Source organism: Hemiscyllium ocellatum, chromosome 13 (genome assembly GCF_020745735.1).
Source record: "Hemiscyllium ocellatum isolate sHemOce1 chromosome 13, sHemOce1.pat.X.cur, whole genome shotgun sequence".
Lineage (NCBI taxonomy): Eukaryota > Metazoa > Chordata > Chondrichthyes > Orectolobiformes > Hemiscylliidae > Hemiscyllium > Hemiscyllium ocellatum.
Genome location: NC_083413.1, coordinates 27,364,932 through 27,380,216, shown reverse-complemented (window position 1 = coordinate 27,380,216; position 15,285 = coordinate 27,364,932). Strand labels below are relative to the sequence as shown.

The window sequence follows — 15,285 nt, the reverse complement described above, 5'->3', positions numbered from 1 at the left end:
GGTGACCAAACAGGTGGATGAGGGTAAAGCAGTTGAGGTTATATGGATTTCAGAAAAGTTTGATAAGGTTCCCCATGATAGGCTATTGCTGAAAACATGGAGGCATGGGATTGAGGGTGATTTAGCAGTTTGGATCAGAAATTGGCTAGCTGAAAGAAGACAGAGGGTGGTGGTTGATCCTGGAGTTCAGTTACTATTGGTGTACGGCAGGGATTTTTTTTTGTGCCCTCTGCTGTTAGTTATTTTTATAAATGAGCTGGATGATTGGTTAGTAAACTTGTGGATGACAATAAGGTCAGTGGAGTTGTGGACAGTGCCGAAGGATATTACAGGTTACAGAGGGACGTAGATAAGATGCAGAGCTGGGCTGAGAGGTGGCAAATAGTGTTTAATGCAGAAAAGTGTGAGGTGATTCACTTTGGAAAGAGTAACAGGAATACAGAGTACTGGGCTAATGGTAAGATTCATGGTGGTGTGGATGAGCAGAGAGTCTGTGTCCATGTGCATAGATCCCTGAAAGTTGCCACTAAGGTTGATTTAGAGTTGTTAAGGTGTATACTGTTACCTTTGATAGAGGTATTGAGTTTTAGAGCCATGAGGTCATGTTGTAGCTGTACGAAGTGCAGCCACACTTGGAGTATTGTGTACAGTCCTGGTTGCCACACTTACAGGAAGTATGTGGAAGCATTGGAAAGGGTGCCGAGGAGATTTATCAGAATGTTGCCTTGTATAGAGGGAAGGTCTTATGAGGAAAGGTTGAGGCACTTGAGGCTGATTTCGTTGGCGAGAAGAAGGTTGAGAGTTGACTTAATAGAGACGTACAAGATGATCAGAGGATTAGACCGGGTGGACAGGTGAGACCTTTTTCCTTTGTTGGCAATGGCTAGCACCAGGGGACCTAGCTTTAAATTGAGGGGTGATTGATATAGGACACATGTCAAAGGTAAGAGTGTGGAATGCCCTGCCTGTTACAGTAATAGACTCGCCAGCTCTAAGTGCACTTCAATGGACATTGGATAAACATATGGATGTTAATGGAAGTGTAGGTTAAATGGGCTTCAGATTGGTTTCACAAGTTGGCGCAACATGGGCCAAAAGGGCCTGTACTGCGCTGTAATATTCTATATTCTTTGGCCTTGTTCTTCCAAGTATTCAATGGAAGTCCAGGAAATAAGCACTGTTAGTCTGTGAATATCTGAGCAAGGTTGGCCCTGTAAGGCAAGTGTTGTTTCTGGGTTTTTTAGGTTCTAAACAACACCAGGATGAAATCAGCATGAAGCATTCAAAGTCTCCCTTCGATCTGATTGTGAACCAGATTTGGAGGAGTAAATCTTTTTCTGAGAGATGGCCACAATCTTCAATGGCACGCTTCTTTAAGGTCACTGAGAATTCCAATGAAGCTGCCTGTGTGACAGAAAAGCAGAAGGAAGGGAAAACCTCACTGGATTCAGAAAATAAAGAGAATGCTTCAAAGCTATCATCAGGTATGCATAAATACGTTAACTTTACAATTTGAGAGGCATGCCTTGCTAAGTCTAAAAATAAGCAGGAAGATAAAATCACCTAGTTACATCTGACATATGCTGTGGGTAAAGGCTGAATAACACTGTCAAGGCAACATTTTTGCACACTTGCAATCACTGGTTGTAGTGCCTCTAATGGCTGATTAAAGACTTAGGACTTTGGCACAGATTCAGTGTTTGCCACGTGAAAATGTTCTTTCTCACATCCCCATTGTATCTCAAGCAAAACCTTGTACCTATGTTGGCACCTCCACTTTAGGAATATAAGCAATGAACTGTGGATGTTGGAGATCTGAGAGAAAGGCAGCAAGTGCTGGGGAAGTTCAGCAAGTCTGGCAGCATCTGTAGAGAGAAAAATACAGTTAATGTTTCAGGTCCTTTCTGAACTCTGTATGCTCAGTATGGTTCTGGGTTATATTATCCATCTGACTCCTGTCATAGACCATTCTTTTTTAACTTAATCACAATAGCTTGTTATAGAGTCATAGTGTCATACAGCATGGAAACAGATCCTTCGTCCAACTAGTCCACGCTGACTGTGTTCCCAAACAAAATTAGACCCACTTGCCTGAGTTTGGCAGATATCTGTCCAAACCTTCCCTATTCATGAATTTATTGAAATGCCTTTTAAATGTTATAACTGCATCCACCCCTTTCTCTGAAGTTCATTCCTCACACGAACCACACCGGTTTTCTAAAAAAAAAGTTGACCCCTCCTCTCTCTTCAAATCCTTCTCCTCTCATCTTAAAAATATGCCCCTAGTTTTGAACCCTAGGGAAAAGACCCTTGTCATTCACCTTATCTATGCCCCTCACAATATTATAAACCTCTCTTAAAGTCACCCCTCGACCTTCTGTGCTCCAGTGAAAAAGGTCCCAGTCTATTTCCAGTCAAACTGTCCATTCCCATCCGGGGAGCTCTAGATATTTTTGTCCTGTCTTTCCATTTTCTGCAGAAAGGAGGTATACACAGTCTGTGATGGAGAGAGAGATTGACGATGTTTGAACTATCCATATCAATTAACACTTTGAGATCAGCCCTGAGTGTTTATCTTTATTAATTTACTTCTGTAGCAATCTGATTTAGTTCATGGTTTCAAATTTGGAACTGGAAAATTAATGCCTCCAATTTCAATAGAAAAGAATAGAATACTCATGTACTCATTAGTCACCCAGTTGCCTGAGGTGCTACACTTGGATATTTTTTTGCAAGATCGATTTGTGGCTGGTCTGATTTGCATCTCATCTGCCCCATTACCCTAAACCTGTTTATCTGTCAAAGATTTATTTAACTCCCATGTCCCGACTCCACTATCTTCTGGAGAAGAGGATTCTGCCGTAGTGTGACCCACGATAGAATTGAGTGAATGGAAAGAGAAAGTTCTCCACATCAGTTTTAAAAGGAAGACATCATTCTTAAACTATTAACAAACTGAACTGGATGTTAATCTACATAATGAGGTCTAGGGGCAGATGGCCTAAAGCTTGGTCAAAGCGACAATTTTAAGACTCCTCTCAAAGAGCGAGTGGATTGCCAAGATGTTTGGGAAGGTGGAGTTTTGGAAGATTTTTAAGCAAGAAGAGAAGATTTTCACTGAGGCTTTTCCAGACCAAGAGCAAAAATAGGTCAACATGCACAAGGACCGTGGTGACCAGAAGTAGATTAGGTTATGGCCCAAATAGTAGTTCTGTATGGTCCTGAGGTTATGGATGTGTCAGCAAATTGTTGTGGTACTCTGGGTTAGGGTGAACAGGCAACAAAGGCATGGAGGAATATTTCATGAGCAGATGAGTTGAAGCAGGGTGGAGTGGAGTGATGTTGCAGAGGTGAAATTGAGGTCAAGCAATGGTAAGGATTTGTGATCGATAGCTTCCCTTGGACCAAGTTTGATATTTAAAGTTGGGAACTATTTGGCTGAGCTCAGATATTTGTCAGGCACAGGAAGGAAGCTCGTAGCCAGGGAATGGGACTTATGGCTGGAACCGAAGGCAGTGGTTAAATTTGTCTCAATATTTGGTTTCCAGGATGAAAATCTAAAATACTCGGGGGTATGGGTTTAACTTGAGAAAGGAAAGGTTTAAGGGGGATGTGCCAGGAAAATCTCTTTATGCAGAGTGTGGTAGCTGCATAGAATACGCTGCCAGGGCAGGTTGTAGAAGATAGAAATAGCAAAGCTTAGGAGGCATTTTGACAAACACATGAACAGGCAGGGAGTAGAGTGACACAGAACATGTTCAGCCAGATGCAGTTGGTTTAGAATAGCATCATATATGGTACAAGCATGATTGGCTGAAGGGCCTGTTCCTGTGCTGTTTTCTGATGCTTAGTTTTATTTTACAAGAATATCAGGTATGCAGAAACCATTGTCAGCTTGTGTATGCTTATGAGTTAGGAGGAAAAAGATTTGAGGGGGGGGGAAAGAAATGAGTTGCTAGTTAGATGTATTTGCATTGACATTTGGTTGACATCCTTTGACCCATTTACTTAGAATGATTTGTTTGCGTTTCTTGCATTAAGATGAATTCAAGTCCACAGATCCTGAGGGCAGTACAGCAAAATGGGAGCAAGTCGTCGAGTTCATGGAGAGGCTGGGCAAGGAGCCAGATCAGAAATGTATGAATCTTAATAACTGCAGCCTCACTGCTAATGATGCAGTTCAGTTGGGTAAGTTTGTCTGATATTATTAATCTTGAGCTTGGATTTGGCATATTAATCACTCGGCAAAAGCATTATGCAAAAAGCTTGCTAAGAATTAACAGCACCAGAGGCAGTAAATGGAAATCAGCAAACAGGAATTTTAATATGCATGTTAACAACTCACTTAACTGTTAAAGCTATGAAAATCAGCAAAGCTGGGTAATGGAGAGAAAAAAATATCAAATTGTGATTTGGCAGTTCCAGGGCAAAGTTGAAACTTTTGCCAAGCAAACTTTCATGGGTAGTATTCCCAAATTTCCACTGAATCGTCAACCATTCAGCACTAAAAGCATTTGCCAATCAATCACAACAACAAATTTCATTTGTGTAGCAAAATATTTCCAAGAATTTGGCAGACAAATGAGTATGAGAAGGGATGAAAATGGAGTGTTTTAAAAGAGGGAGGTGAATGTTGTGAACCAAAAAGTTTAAGAAAGAGTCTAAGGTCAAAGGACTAACTAAAGGTGATGTGAAGTAAATATACCAAGGACTTTATTCAGCAGAGTTGCAAGGTCAGACTAAAGTTGTAGGAAGAAAGGAGAGGCAAGACCTATAAGGCACTTAAACATAAGAAAGAAAATTTTGTAGTGAAATGTTTGAGAGTGGTAAGTAAGGTATGTTGCCAAAGTCTGGATGATTTAAAAAGTGGGATATAGGCAGTAAAGGTTTTGAATGCAGTGGCTGGCTCTGCAGTGGAGTAGGTGAATCAGATCCTACTAAACACATAGATTGTGGAACAACAGAGCCATGCATGTCAACAAGCAATAAGGGATGCAAACAAACTGTCTTTGGGGCCCACAGCTCTGGTCAGGGATATATAGGGTACTATATAGGCTTATGGTGTGGGCAGTATTCATGAAGTCAGCAATGAGGGGGAAGGATTTGGAGGGGAAAAGCCAGAGTTAATTTTCAGACCTAGGTTTCAGAGAACCTGCATGGTGATGAAGAGGATGAAGAACATTTGTTTAAAGTCATGTACATACTGTCTTGTGTTTGCAACTGTCCCAACAGAGTTACCTGCTCTATGCCAACTTCTTTGGTGTTTCATTGGAGATCTATTGAGGGTAGTTAATGGCCGAGAATAAGACCATAAGACACAGGAGCAGAAATTAGGCTATTCAACCCATTGAGGCTGCTCTGCCATTCAATCATGGGTGATAACTTTCTCGACCCCATTCTCCTTTCTCCCCATAACCCTTGATACTCAAGAACCTATCTATCTTAGTTTTTATCTAAAAGGCAAATTATACAGCCATTTGGCTCTGCTGCGTTGTCAGTTTTTTAAATAGCTCCGCAATTAGTCCCATTCCTTTGCTTATACAAGCTTTGCGTATTTTTGCTTTTTCAAATATTTATGCCATTCCCCCTTTAAGGCTAATTCTGAATCTGCTGATCTTTCAAGTTGCATATTCCAAATCATCATAACTTGTGATGTAGAAAAAAAGCTGAAAATGTGTTGCTGGTTAAAGCACAGCAGGTTAGGCAGCATCCAAGGAACAGGAAATTCGACGTTTTGGGCCAGAGCCCTTTGCAGACCTCACTTTTTACATGTAGAAAAAAATACTTGTCATCTCTCAAATGGATTCCTTTTTTCTTTCTCTCAGCATTTACTGTAAGCACCTTTATAGTTTTACGCAACTTTTATTAAATCTTGCCTTCGGTTTTGAAAGTAACACCATAACTTTCGCAAGAAACAGACCATTACAGAGCAAGGGCAAGGCACTGAATTGCATACTCCTGCTGTTTAGTTTTTAAGCTCATTTTGTACAGTCAGGTCAGAGCTGATATTTATGAACTACAGGAACCTCTTCTCTTCTCATCCCATCAACATATGGCAGAGAAGCAAATAGAAGGATATGTTTATCTAACGATTGTTCAACAAATTGTTCACTTTAATAGGAAGGATTTTTAAAAAAATAGTGTATTAGTTAGACAGAAAACGGCTACAAAAATCTGAGATGGAGAAGGATTTAAGTGGTCCATTGTATGAGTCACAAAAGTTAGTGCTGGTACAGCACATCATGAAAGCTAATGGGATGCTATAGTTTATGACAGGAAAAAATCAACACAAAAAAAAAAGATGCTGTGCTTCAGTTAAGTACAGTATTGCTGAGATCACTGCTGTGGTCTCAATTTGGGCTCCTTATTTAAGGAAGGATGTTAATATATTGGAGTTAGTTCAGAGGAGGTTGACTGGATTGATACCTGGAATAAGCAGGGGTGTTTTTATTTTGAGAAAATGTTGGGCAGGCTGAGCTTGCTTCCTTTTGGAGTTTAGAGGTTTGTGAGATGACTTTACTTAAATACATAAGATCCTGAATGGTCTGATCAAGGTGGGTGTGGAAAGGATGTTTCCTCTTCTGGGTGAGTCTGGATCAAGAGAGCAATTATTTAAAATTAATGCTTACCCTGAGATGAGAAGAAATTTTTGAGTTTAACTATTTTGGATCACTATGTCTCAAGAAGGTAGTGGAGGCAGGGCCATGAATTAATTTCAAGATGTTAGGGAGATAGTTCTTAGGCAGGGATTCCAATATGATTGGGGTGGAGGGGATGTGGAATTTGAAACAAACAGCTCAGGCAAGATCTCGTGGAATGGCAGAGTAGGCCCCTGTGTATTATTGCTTCTAATTCAAATGTTTTTGTTCAATGGTCCCCAAGTATACCCTGGGATCTTTCATGGAGAAAGTGAGGACTGCAGATGCTGGAGATCAGACCTTTTAAAAATGTGTTGCTGGGAAAGTGCAGCAGGTCAGGGAGCATCCAAGGAGCAGCAGTATCAACGTTTCCTGAAGAAGGGCTTATGCCCGAAACATCGATTCTCCTGTTCCTTTGCTGCCTGACCTGCTGCACTTTTCCAGCGACATATTTTTAAACTGGGATGTTTCATGGTCCATCTCTGTATTACCATAATGTTTTCTCATCCATGCTATCATATCTGCCCTTTCTCGTGCACTTTCATCTGATGTGTGCCCTTTCTATCTCCACTGTGACATCTGCACATCCCTCCACCCCGTGTCACCACTCCATCACCATCCCCCAACTGTGATTGTATTGGAATTCATCTAACTTCGATAATTTTGAGTTTAAATAGCTCTTGTCACTTTTGAGGGAAATAATAATTAATAAACATAAATTGGAAGAGGTAGACATTTACTTCAAAGATCTTGCCCTGCTCTTCATCAGACCAGATTGTGGCTTTAACACCATTTTTTTTTCTGCTTATACCCACATAATGCTTGACTTCCTTCAAGAATTTGTTTAAGCCAGCCTTGAAAAGAAATCAATGACCCAACCTCCTCTGCTCTGTGGCTTCACCAATGTGAGATGTGATGTTTGACTTGATCAAACATTGCTATTTATTGCAATGATGAATTCTAAATGTTTACTTTTGAAGTCCATCTTGCACGTATTGAAAACATTTTTGATTCTCATTTCTAGCTGCCTTGTTGCCAAACCTGCCTCAATTGGAGGAACTGGATCTTTCATGGAATGAGTTAATTGGTGGAACTCTCAAAGTGCTGACCAATCCTATGCAGCACATACCCCAGCTTAGAGTATTGGTGCTGGGAAGCTGCAGACTGTCAGAGATGGATCTTTCTGCCCTAGGTATGTATACTTTATTCCTACACTTCCTAATGTGCCAGAGTATTGACATTGCAGTAAGCAGTTTTGATTTTTATGTATAACTGTAACCTTTTGTGTCTTAAATTGCTCATTCATCTAAAATCATTGATTCTGACTGGAGGACAGTTCCTGAAGGACCTACCATTACCATCAAGCCAGGAGATCAACAGTAGTTCAAGAGCAACACCAGACATAATTTAAAAAAGAGGTGCCAATCTGGTGAAGCTTCAAAACAGGATTAATGATCTGCTAAATAGAAGAAGCAGTATGTAATGGACTGAGCTAACTAATTCCATGATTAACCGATCAGATCTAAGTTCCGTAGTCCTGCCTGATTTTAATTGTTATGGTGGTGAAAAATTTAAACCATTCACTGGTGGAGGATTCTCTACAAATACCCCCATTCTTGAGGATGAGGGAGCCCACCAAATCAGTGCAAAAGATAAAACATTTGCAAATATCTGCAGAGTGGTGATTCATCTCTGCCTCTTGCACAAGTCCTCAGCATCGTCACAGATGCCAGTCTTCAGTCAATTTGGCTTATTCCACATCCTATCAAGAAATCATTAGAGGCATTCAAAACTGAAAAGGCTGCGGGTCCTGACAACATTGTGGTGACATCAAGAGTTTGCAAACACAAGTTTGCTTTTCATTCACTCATGGGATTTGTGTATCTCTGGCTGACTTAGCCATTATTGTCCATCCCTAGTTGCCCTTGAGAAGGTGGTGGAGAGCTTACTACTTGAACATCATCAATCTATTTTGTATAGACAGACCCACAATACTATTAGGGAGGGAGTTCTAGGAATTTGAAGAAATGGCAAGATATTTCCAGGTCAGGATGGTGAATGCTTTGGAGGGGACCTTGCAGGTGGTGATGACCCTGTATCATCTTCCTGTGTCAATCTAAATGTGGTGATCCTCTGTTTAGAAGGTTTTGTCATGGGAGCCTTGGTGAATTTCTGTAGTGCATCTTGAATATGATGCACACTGAGCATTGGTGGTGGAGGATTATATATTTGAGATGTGGTGCCAATTAAGTGACTTCTTGGTCCTGGATGGCATCAAGCTTCTTGTGTTGCTGAAGTTGCACTCATCCAGGGAAGTATTCCATCACTACTGATTTGTGCTTTGTAGTTGGTGGCTAGTCTCTGGGGAGTGTGGAGGTGACTCATTGTAAGATTCAAGGTTTGGTATGGTTTGTACCTTTACGTATGAATAGCTGAATGATATGATGTGCCTGATTATAGGACATATGACCTGGCATCATACAGGCACCAGAACTCATGTGCCATTTTGTTCATTTGTGTCTCAGACATTTTTGGCATCATAGCATTCTGTTAGTTGAGAGTGTGGTGCTGGAAAAGCACAGCAGGTCAGGCAGCATCTGAGGAGCAGGAGAATTGAAGTTTCTGGCAAGACCCCTTCATCAGGAATGATTCTTGATGGAGGGCTCTTGCCTGAAACATTGATTCTCCTGCTCCTCAGATGCTGCCTTACCTGCTGTACATTTTCTTCAGCACCACACTCTTGACTCCAATTTCCAATGTGGTGTACTTGTACTGAATTCAGATACAGAGCCTTCACTTCGTATTTTTTTTATTTGGGTATTTGGCATCGTGGCTCGTAGATAGCACTGCTGCCTCACAGTACAAGGGATTTGGGTTTGATTACACCTTTGGGTGACTGTGTAGAGCTTGCAAGTTCTCTGTCTGTGTGGGTTTCCTCCAGGTGCTCTAGTTTCCTCCCATATTCCACAGATGGGTGGGTTACATGTATTAGCGATGTTAAATTGCCCATAGTGCCCAGGGATGTGTAGGCTAGGTGCCCCATCAATGAGGAATGCAGGTTTACAGTGATTAGGTGGTTGAGTGGGATGCTCTTTGGAGGGTTGGTGTGGACTTGATGGGCCAAATAGCCTGCTTCCACATTATAGGGATTCTATCATGAATTTTTTTTGGAACCTCCACTCTTATCTACTGATTTAGACTGAAAAGAGAGTATATCACTTCCCAAATAGAGTGCAGCATGGAAACAGACCCTTCGCACCTTAAACCTATGCCCCCTAGTTATGGAATTACTGACCCCAGGAAAAAGATTTTGTCTATTTACCCTATTCCATGCCCCTCATAATTTTGTAAACTTCTATAAGGTCACCCGTCAGCCTCCGACGCTCCAGGGAAAACAGCCCCAGCATGTTCAACCTCTCACTATAGCTCAAATCCTTCAACCCTGGCAACATCCTTGTAAATCTTTTCTGAACCCTTTTCAAGTTTCATAACATCTTTCCGATAGACCAGAATTGCATGCAATATTCCAACAGTGACCTAACCAATGTCCTGTACCGCTGCAACATGACCTCCCACCTCCAGTCCTCAATAATCTGAACAATAAAAGAAAGCATACCAAACGCCTTCACTATCCTGTCTACCTGTGACTCCACTTTCAAGGAACAATAAACCTGCACTCCGAGGTCTCTTTTTTTTTTGTTTCAGCAACACTCCCTAGGACCTTACCACTAAGTGTATAAGTCCTGCTAAGATTTGCTTTCCCAAAATGCAGCCCCTCGCATTTATCTGAATTCAACTCCATCTGCCACTTCTCAGTGGCCCATCTGGTCAAGATCCTGTTGTACTCTGAGGTAACCCTTTTCGCTGTCCATTACACCTCCATATAACTATTTTTTTTAGTTTGCTTTGACTCTACTTTTAGATATTCTGCATCTTCCCATATTTCATTCCTGTTCCCACTATTTGACACCTATTACATCCCCAGTCATGTGTCCCACTGGAACACCAGTTGCAGCATGTTCAGGTGTAAACTATCCCATCGTTACAGATCCTGCTTTCTCGAATACTGGTGCCACTGTCCCATGACTGTGAACCCACTTCTCCCAGCCACTCGTTTCTCTCAGCTAATTTGCTCCACGCTGATTCACTAATTGCTTAGATAATGATCTGGTGAATGTTACCTAGGAAATTCAGCTCTTCAGTCTAGTTTTTTGCTCCTCATAGTACCAATGCAGTACCTCTTTCCTTTATCCTGCCTATGCTTTTGGTATATACATGGCTCACAGCATTCATCCTTGCCCTCCCACTGCAAGTTCCTTTCCAGCCCTGAGCAGATGTCCTGAACCTTGACAATAGAAAGCGGTTGATAGTTACCATGTAAAATATATTACTTTGACAATTACCCATCTGGAAATTAAATGGAATACTAATTGAGAAATTATTTTGCAGGTGACTGGATTCAACACTTGCCAAATGTTGAAGAAATTGATTTATCTTGGAACAGTGATTTGGGAGGAAACCTGTCTGTCTTTACTCAGAAGCTCGGAGTAGACTCTAAGCTGAAGATTCTAAAGCTGGTAGATTGTGACTTAACCGCAAAGGATGCGAAAGCCTTGGGTAATGATTACAAGCAGAAAGGAATTTTGATTCCAATTTCTTTTCTTGTATCTTGGCAAGGTTTTATTTGGTCACATTAAGCACAAGTTGTGGGAATTTGAGCTTTTATCTTGCTCTCTGAGAAGTAATGAAAATTTAGAAATCCTCATTAATTTAGAGGCCATGATGTGATGGCACTGTCAATAGTTGAGTAATCCAGAACTCCAGGCTGATGTTCTGGGATCAAGTGTTTGAATCCCATGGCAAATGTTGAATTTTAAATTCAACGAAAAATAGCCTGGAATAAAACAAAATGGCACAAAGACAAACATATGACCATTGTCAATTGTTCATGAATATCCCTTGGGGAAGGAAATCTGCTAGTCTGAACTGGTCTGTATACATGTGAAACTGGACTTACAGTAATGTTTTTGACTCTTAACTATCATCTGGGCAATAGGTGCTGGCCTACACAGCATGTCCTCATCCAGGAACAAGCTTACATTTTTGTTAAAGGTGTTTTACTGGATTTGGAACATCAGGTATTTATAGTGCAGAAACCGACCATTTCCAAAATAGTTTAGAATGGTGTATCCTCTGGACAAGTCTCCTTCCATCCATATTTGTCTTGCTCAAGCATCTTTCACTTTATTGCTCAAAATTATTTGAGGAGGTGACAGGCAGCTCGGTGCATATCTACTTTCCTGCCTTTTCCCCACAGCCCTTGATTTCTCTTACTGGTTCAAGCAGAAACTCCTGTAACATTGATGCAGGATTAGATTTTCACTTGCTTTGCTATAGACTCCAATGCTATGGACCAAAAACTGGGAAATGGGGTCTGTTGTCAGAATGTTGTTGACAGGTGCAGACCCGACAGGCTAAATAGTTTCCTTCTATGCTGTAAATTTGAGTAAACGGAGTTTTCTAGGGTGCAGATACTAAGCAAAGAGATGCTCAAAGTCACGAGTTCTACTAAAGTAAGAAAGAAGAAATGTTTTTCTAATGGAAAAAGTATTGGAAGGAGACAGATTTAAGGTGATTTTTTTTTTCAAAAACCGAAGTGAGTTGATGTGATCAGAGATGCACTGCCTAAAAATGCTGTGGAGGCAAATCCAACTGAGATGTGAGTCAAGGAGGTTGAGGAATCGCCAGCACAAAACTCTACAATAAAATCACCACATTGGAAGTACAGGCTGACCCATGATCTTCAATTACCTTTTTAAGAAATAATGGATTAATTGACGTTTCCTCCAAGTGGTACAGTATATCAAAACTAAACTGACCCAAGAACTTCAATGTCGTGCCCAAGAACAACTTTTGCCAATTTATAATCAACTATTTTTGAAAAAAAAAACTGAACATTGGGAAAAGAAATTTACCTTGCCATTTGTAAGAGAATGCTGGTTAGTAGTGTAAAGTAACAAGTTTACTAAACTTGATCAGGAAAGAATTACAGGGCTTTGGGTTAAATGACTGTCTTGTGCTTTTTTTGTTTTTTTTTGAATCACTCCTCCTCCAATGACTTTTCAGCCCAGTTTTATTTTTTTTTAAAACGTTCATTGGATGTTGGCATTTCTGGTCAGTACTGATTGTCCATCCCTCATGACCCAGAAGGTAGTTCAGTCAACCATTGTTGTGGATCTGGAATCTCCTGTAGGTACAAGATAAAGATCTAAAGTCGCTGGACTAGTAATTTTAAACCCTGGGGTCATGGGATCAAATGCCTATACTGCACATTAAAAAAACAAACCAAAACAAAAAAAATTGGAAAAAAACTAGCTTCATGATGACCCATAACCACCATTAGAAAAACCCATCTGGTTCACTGAATGTGTGTGAACCAGCTGGATTTTTTTTTTGATGGTGGTTATAGGTCACCATGAAGCTAGCTTTTTTTTTGTCTTGTTTTTTGAAACATGCAGCGCTGGGATTTGATCTCATGACCCCAGATTTCAGAATTACGAGTCCCGTGGCATTGCCTCCACATCACCCCCACAGACTCAAATGTTTACTCCCCTTAATTTCTAAAAGAATTGAGTTTTTCTTATTTTTCTTAAGTTCTAAGTTGATGGAAATGCAATGTACACCTGAAAACAGTCCCAGTGCTTTGAACACAATGTGCAACTGTCTTTCTGTTGTGATAGTTCACTCCTATTTTGTGTAATCTCACAATCCAGTGCAGAGAGACAGCAGTGTATACAATTTGAGCCTGGATGATCAGGAACAAGAGCAAGCTGTTTTGGCCCCTTGAGCCTGCTCCACCAGTCAGTCAGATTTTGGCTTATCCAATATTCCACCTATCCACTTGCCTGTGCTGTCCCCATAAACCCTTGATTTCCCGGACTGATCAAGTATATGTCTATCTCAAATTAAATATACACAAAGACTCTGCCCCACAGCTCTGTGTGGCAAGGAATTCCAAACTTGTACATCCCTTAGAAGACATTACGCCTTGTTCCAGGCTTAAACTTTTATTCTGAGGCTGTGTCCTCTGGTCCTAGACACTGAGGGTTAAGCATTCTGCGAAGCCCCTTAAAAAAATCTTATGTTTCTGATCACCTTTCATTCTTCCAACCAGGAGAGTCTTGTTTTATCTTTGTACATAAGACAATCCCTCCATATCAGTGCTCAGCCTAGTGAACCTTCTCTGAGCTGCCTCCAGTGACATTATATCTTTCCTGAAATAAGGGGACCAAAATTTCTCTCCATACTGCAGATGTGGTCTTACCAACACCTTGAATAGTTGCTGTAAGATTTCCCTACTCTAGCTGTAGAGATACTCCAACTCCTTTGAAATAAAGTACTACATTCCTTTAGCCTTCCTAATTACCTGCTGAACCTGTATGCTAGCATTGTGCTTCATGCTCAAGTATCCCAAAGTCCTTTTTTTTGTTTGAAGCTTTTCTTCATTTTTAAATAATATTCTGTTCTCTTTTCTATTCCAAAATGAACAACCTAACATTCTTCACAATATACTCGATTTGTCAACTTATTGAGCACTTAGCCCATCTCTAAATGTTTGTATCCCTCTCACAATCTGCCTTTTCACCTATTTTTGTGTTGTCTACAAATTTGGTAACCATACATTCACTTCCTTCATGCAGATCATTTAGGATATAACCTAAACAGTGGAAGTCCCAGCACTGATCCCTGTGGAAGCCCACTGATCATAGGTCACTAATCTGACAAAGAACCCTCTTTTATCTTATCTTATGACTTAATCTTTTATGGGGTACATTGTCACATGCCTTGTGGAAATCCAAATATAATAATCTGTTATGGACTAGGCCAGACCACTCAAAACATTTTTAAGCAGGCAGCCCATACCATAATGTTGCTATTTGTTTTGGTAAGTGTACAATGAAAATTACTGAGAGGTTAGCTAGGTTGACTACCAGGTTTTAAAACAAACAAAACTTACTCACAAAATTACAGAATGAACCACCCAGAACAGAATACAGAATGCCCATAGATCTGTCTATCCAAACTAGACTTAATTATGCTGTTCTGAAGTACATAACAGTCCCAATAAACAAACCCCTTAAACACAATAAAACTGAAACAGAAGCTTGCAGGTCGAAGTTAGAAGGGCAGATGGAGAGAGAGAGGTGTTCCACTCTCAATAGACTGATCTCAGCAGCCTTTCTACACACCTACACACCCACACACCCCATGAAATGTCTGCCACTACTTGCTTACTGTCAGTCCTGCTGATCTATCCTCCCAGTTCACTCTATCTTTATTTCACAAATGCAAATTGAAATTGCTGGAAAAAACTCAGCAGGTCTAATAACATTTATGGAGAGAATTCCTTTAACATTTCAAGTCCACTGACCTTTCTTCATAATGTTATCCTAATTTCATTGTATTCCCTTTATTTAAGCTAAACAGTCATTTTTGTCCCAAATTCTCACTGTTGAACTGAATATTTCATTCCATCATATATGATCACTATTTCTGCAGGGATTTATAACTGAGGTAATTTATTAAACTCTTCTCATTACCATTACCAGACCCATGAAAACCTGCTTCTTGGTGTTATGGACCAGGT

General features: G+C 40.5%; 1 protein-coding gene across 3 annotated transcripts in view; it reads left to right on the top strand.

Annotated features, from left to right (window-relative positions):
* The window catches only part of lrrc31 (leucine rich repeat containing 31), a 46,390-nt gene that overhangs the window by 8,310 nt on the left and 22,795 nt on the right, over positions 1 to 15,285 (top strand). For all 3 annotated transcript variants that reach the window (XM_060834081.1, XM_060834079.1, XM_060834080.1), the window contains 4 exons: positions 1,245 to 1,484; positions 4,042 to 4,188; positions 7,663 to 7,830; positions 11,088 to 11,255. In XM_060834081.1, the coding sequence (XP_060690064.1) occupies positions 1,245 to 1,484; positions 4,042 to 4,188; positions 7,663 to 7,830; positions 11,088 to 11,255 (723 nt within the window). The remainder of the gene's footprint in view (positions 1 to 1,244; positions 1,485 to 4,041; positions 4,189 to 7,662; positions 7,831 to 11,087; positions 11,256 to 15,285) is intronic.